At 45.9% G+C, this 4,528-nt stretch overlaps 1 protein-coding gene across 1 annotated transcript; it reads left to right on the top strand.

Annotated features, from left to right (window-relative positions):
• Positions 1-376: 376 nt before the first annotated feature.
• On the top strand, positions 377-2,084 carry SSTR2 (somatostatin receptor 2). Its single transcript, XM_007454393.1, has one exon. The coding sequence runs from the start codon at positions 461-463 to the stop codon at positions 1,568-1,570; it is 1,110 nt and encodes a 369-aa protein (XP_007454455.1). The 5' UTR covers positions 377-460; the 3' UTR covers positions 1,571-2,084.
• Positions 2,085-4,528: the final 2,444 nt, after the last annotated feature.

Below are 4,528 nucleotides of genomic sequence, written 5' to 3'. Positions count from 1 at the left end.
AATGCCGGCGTCAGACTCCTCTGAGGTCAGACCTCTCCAAGCTCTGCCTTTCTACAGAGCTTGGAGAGGTCCGGACCAGTTAGCTTCTTAGGAATCGCTGTGTTGCAGCCACCGCCAACTCCCATGTGTGCATCACCAAAGGTGACAAGATAAACTCTGATGACTTAACTCAAACCCTTTCCCCCCAGTGGAAAAACAACTCAAAAAGTCTGCACGCTGATGAGAATGGGCTGGTAGGCTCACGTTGACGTGAAAGATAACACACTTTCCAATTGAAAAGCATCTGACAAGGCAAACCAGAAACACGGAAAGCTGGTGAGAACTTAAGTAGCCTCTGACTGATGAAACAATTTTCCTTTTTTCCTTGTAGATGTCACAGTGGATCCTTTGCCTCCAGGACCCGTGAAGGTGAGAATAAGATCTCTGGCTGGTTGGAACTAGCCTAAGCTGTCAGGCAGCCATGGATCTGGCATATGAACTACTCAATGGGACCCAACCTTGGCTTTCCTCTCCATTCGACCTCAGTGGCTCCGTGGCTACAGCCAACATTTCAAACCAAACAGAGCCATACTATGACCTGACCAGCAATGCAGTCCTCACCTTCATATATTTTGTGGTCTGCATCATTGGGTTGTGCGGCAACACGCTTGTCATTTATGTCATCCTCCGCTATGCCAAGATGAAGACCATCACCAACGTTTACATCCTCAACCTGGCCATCGCAGACGAACTCTTCATGCTGGGTCTGCCCTTCCTGGCCATGCAGGTGGCTCTGGTCCACTGGCCCTTTGGCAAGGCCATCTGCCAGGTGGTCATGACTGTGGATGGCATCAATCAGTTCACCAGCATCTTCTGCTTGACAGTCATGAGCGTTGACCGATACCTGGCTGTGGTCCACCCCATCAAGTCGGCCAAGTGGAGGAGACCCCGGACAGCCAAGATGATCAACGTGGCTGTGTGGGGGGTCTCTCTGCTGGTCATCTTGCCTATCATGATATACGCTGGCCTTCGGAGCAACCAATGGGGCAGAAGCAGCTGCACCATCAACTGGCCAGGCGAATCCGGGGCGTGGTACACAGGCTTCATCATCTACGCCTTCATCTTGGGGTTCCTGGTGCCCCTCACCATCATCTGTCTTTGCTACCTGTTCATCATCATCAAAGTGAAGTCCTCTGGAATCCGAGTGGGTTCCTCCAAGAGGAAAAAGTCTGAGAAAAAGGTCACCCGGATGGTGTCCATCGTGGTGGCCGTCTTCATTTTCTGCTGGCTCCCCTTCTACATCTTCAATGTCTCTTCGGTGTCGGTGGCCATCAGTCCCACCCCGGCCCTTAAGGGCATGTTTGACTTTGTGGTGGCCCTCACCTATGCTAACAGCTGTGCCAACCCTATCCTGTACGCCTTCTTGTCTGACAACTTCAAGAAGAGCTTCCAGAATGTCCTCTGCTTGGTCAAGGTGAGCGGCACAGACGACGGGGAACGAAGTGACAGTAAGCAGGACAAATCCCGGCTGAATGAGACCACGGAGACCCAGAGGACCCTCCTCAATGGAGACCTCCAGACCAGTATCTGAACTGCCTGAAAAATCAATCAATCAAGCGCCAGGCTCTGCAACCGGCTGTGTGCTCCGCACCCCACCCCCTTCCGTCCCTCACCCATCACCTGGCTTCTAGAATATGGAAGTGCTCAGCATGAGTCCACTTCAGAGAAAGGTGTTTGAGTCGGCTTGTCTGAGTGAATGATAATGTATTAAGCTGATTACCTCCCCCTTAAAGTGAACATTTAAATGCAGGCAGACAATTCAGAGTCTGGAGAGGTGATCTTTGGAGACGCTGAAGTTCCACAAAAACAGAAAACCCTACCTGTGTGTTTGTGTGTTTAAAGCCCAATATGTAATCTTGTGGTCTTACATTTATACTTGCCTGTTCCTATCTAGTCCCTGTATAGTCATGACCTACGTTTCCTGAGTTCATGTACACAAGTAGAAAGTTCAAATGTGCATAGTATAGGTGGACGTTTATTTCAATACGGTACCCGCAGGAATGGACTTACCATGAAGCCAATAAAGTTTAAGCTTCAGGGATCTCTCTTCCTTTGGCAGTATGTTCACATGGCCATATGTTTTTGGAAAAAAAAAAAAAGAAAGTAAAAGTATGGCCATGCCACCTTGCTCACCCACAACAGACACACTAAACATCGACCTTTAATCCACGGATTCCCTGGGCTACTCCTCAAGCACTGTTACAGACAGGCACTTCACACCATCAGTGACGTTTTTCTGTCCCTGAAATTGTAGATGGACTTGTATCCAAGCAATAAGAAAAGATGATGCCCATTTCATTGGCTGATTACAATTTCCAGAGTACAAAGAAATACACACTCGGGTGTTTGCAAGGATGCCATCGTCTCTAGGTTTGTATGAAAGCCTCACTCTTAGTGCCTCACGTTATCAATTATACCATATTTAGGAGTGAGCTTGCCTCTTCTGGCTCCCTAGGCAAGGGCTGCCTGACAGAATGACTAAGAGCTCCCTCCACCTGTGGTTACGGTGCTGCTTTTCTTCTATCTGCCTTTGTAACTCATGCCACCTCATTCCCAAAAGCACTGTGGCCCAGAAAATATGTTCAATAAATAATGATAGATAAACCCATGCAAAAATAAAAAGAGGTACAATTGTAAGATGAGACTATCTGGAAAGTTGTTACACAAAACGCATGCCGTAGGGACTTCCCTAGCAGGCCAGTCGTTAAGACTCTGCGCTTCCACTGCAGGCGGTGTAGGTTCAATCCCTGGTCGGGGAACTAAGATGCCACATGCCAAAAGAAAAAAAAAAAAATGCATTCAGTAAAATCCCACAAGGTTACCAAAGGAAAGGTCTGCTGCAAGGTCAGCTCAGGACCTCTTAGCAGCCGCAACCAATGGACAGTGACGCCCCCTCCTCCTCCCTTCTCCTCTTTCATAAAAACAAGCAAAGATATGCAATGAAATGCTTTAAACCCAACTTTACCATTATTGTAATATGTGATGTTCCTGGGTCTTTGCATAAACGCTGACATTTACTTAGAGAAGTGATTCCAAGGGACCAAGAATCTGTAGAAATAATTTCAAGGCAGATAGACTAATTCTATAGCACTCCTGCCCCTGCAATCGGAGAAACTGCCTGCAAGGAGGCCAGGGTCCAAAGCAGCCATCTAAAGTCTTAAAACACATACCCAGGTAGATGGTGGGTATTCATCAGCAGAATGATCCTCCTGAGCCTATACGACGGGGCCTTTCAGCCTGATGTTATCATCCTGTCCAAATAAGTAGTCAGGTTTTTACTTTATGAGGAGGTATTCTCCACTTTGTGAACTCTCTCTTTCTAGGATGATTGGCTCTCCGGTTGATTTCTTTTCTTCAAAAGAGGGGATACACATTTTCATTTAAATGTTAACACCATTTTAGTTCCAAAATTTAATCCTAGCCTCCACTCAATATGTAATTATGAAGACAGATCGGCTGGATGCCAGGAGAGAATAAAAAGTGATGTACTCCATTGATTTTAGGATATCTGAGCATTTGGGTTATGCAAGCTACTACTTACCTTCCATTCGCATGGGTGGTGAAGAGCGGATTAAACCTAAGCGGATGTAGTGAGAAAGGTATCAGGAGAGGTGACAGGACATTGGGGCCTGTGTGGAATGATGTTAGCTTGTGTTTCAGTAACACAGAGAGCTGAGTAATATTGGACATGGGGTTGGAACTTTGCTGAGGTTCATGCCATAGCCTGGGACGGTCTAAGGGGACACGAGGACAAGGACACGGGAGAATAGAAGGACACGCACTTCTTTCTTTCGCTTGTTTTTACAAAGAAGCAAAGAGAAGGAGAAGGAGTCACGCTCCAGGAGCTGTGACTGCTGGGCAGTTCTGAGCTGAACTCGTAGCTGATCCTGAGTAATCATGTGTGATTTTGCTGCGTGCATGTAAAAATTTTTTAAATTGAAATTTAGTTAATTTACAAAGTCATATTAATTTCTGCTATACAGCAAAGTGATTCAGTTATATATATTATTTTTTATAGTCTTTTCCATGATGGTTTATCATAGGATATATATATATATTTTTTTTTTTAACATCTTTATTGGGGTATAATTGCTTTACAATGGTGTGTTAGTTTCTGCTTTATGACAAAGTGAATCAGTTATACATATACTTATGTTCCCATATCTCTTCCCTCTTGCGTCTCCCTCCCTCCCACCCTCCCTATCCCACCCCTCTAGGTGGTCACAAAGCACCGAGCTGATCTCCCTGTGCTATGCGGCTGCTTCCCACTAGCTATCTACTTTACATTTGGTAGTGTGTATATGTCCATGCCTCTCTCTCGCTTTGTCACAGCTCACCCTTCCCCCTCTCCATATCCTCAAGTCCGTCCTCTAGTAGAGAGAGGTTCTTCGTGACACTTTTTTTCTTAAATTCCATATATATGTGTTAGCATATGGTATTTGTCTTTCTCCTTCTGACTTACTTCACTCTGTATGACAGACTCTAGGTC

The sequence above is a fragment of the Lipotes vexillifer genome, unplaced genomic scaffold (assembly GCF_000442215.2).
Source record: "Lipotes vexillifer unplaced genomic scaffold, Lipotes_vexillifer_v1.1 scaffold518, whole genome shotgun sequence".
Classification (NCBI taxonomy): domain Eukaryota; kingdom Metazoa; phylum Chordata; class Mammalia; order Artiodactyla; family Lipotidae; genus Lipotes; species Lipotes vexillifer.
The sequence above is the reverse complement of the archived record's forward strand: the minus strand, read 5'-3'. Positions and strand labels throughout refer to the sequence as shown.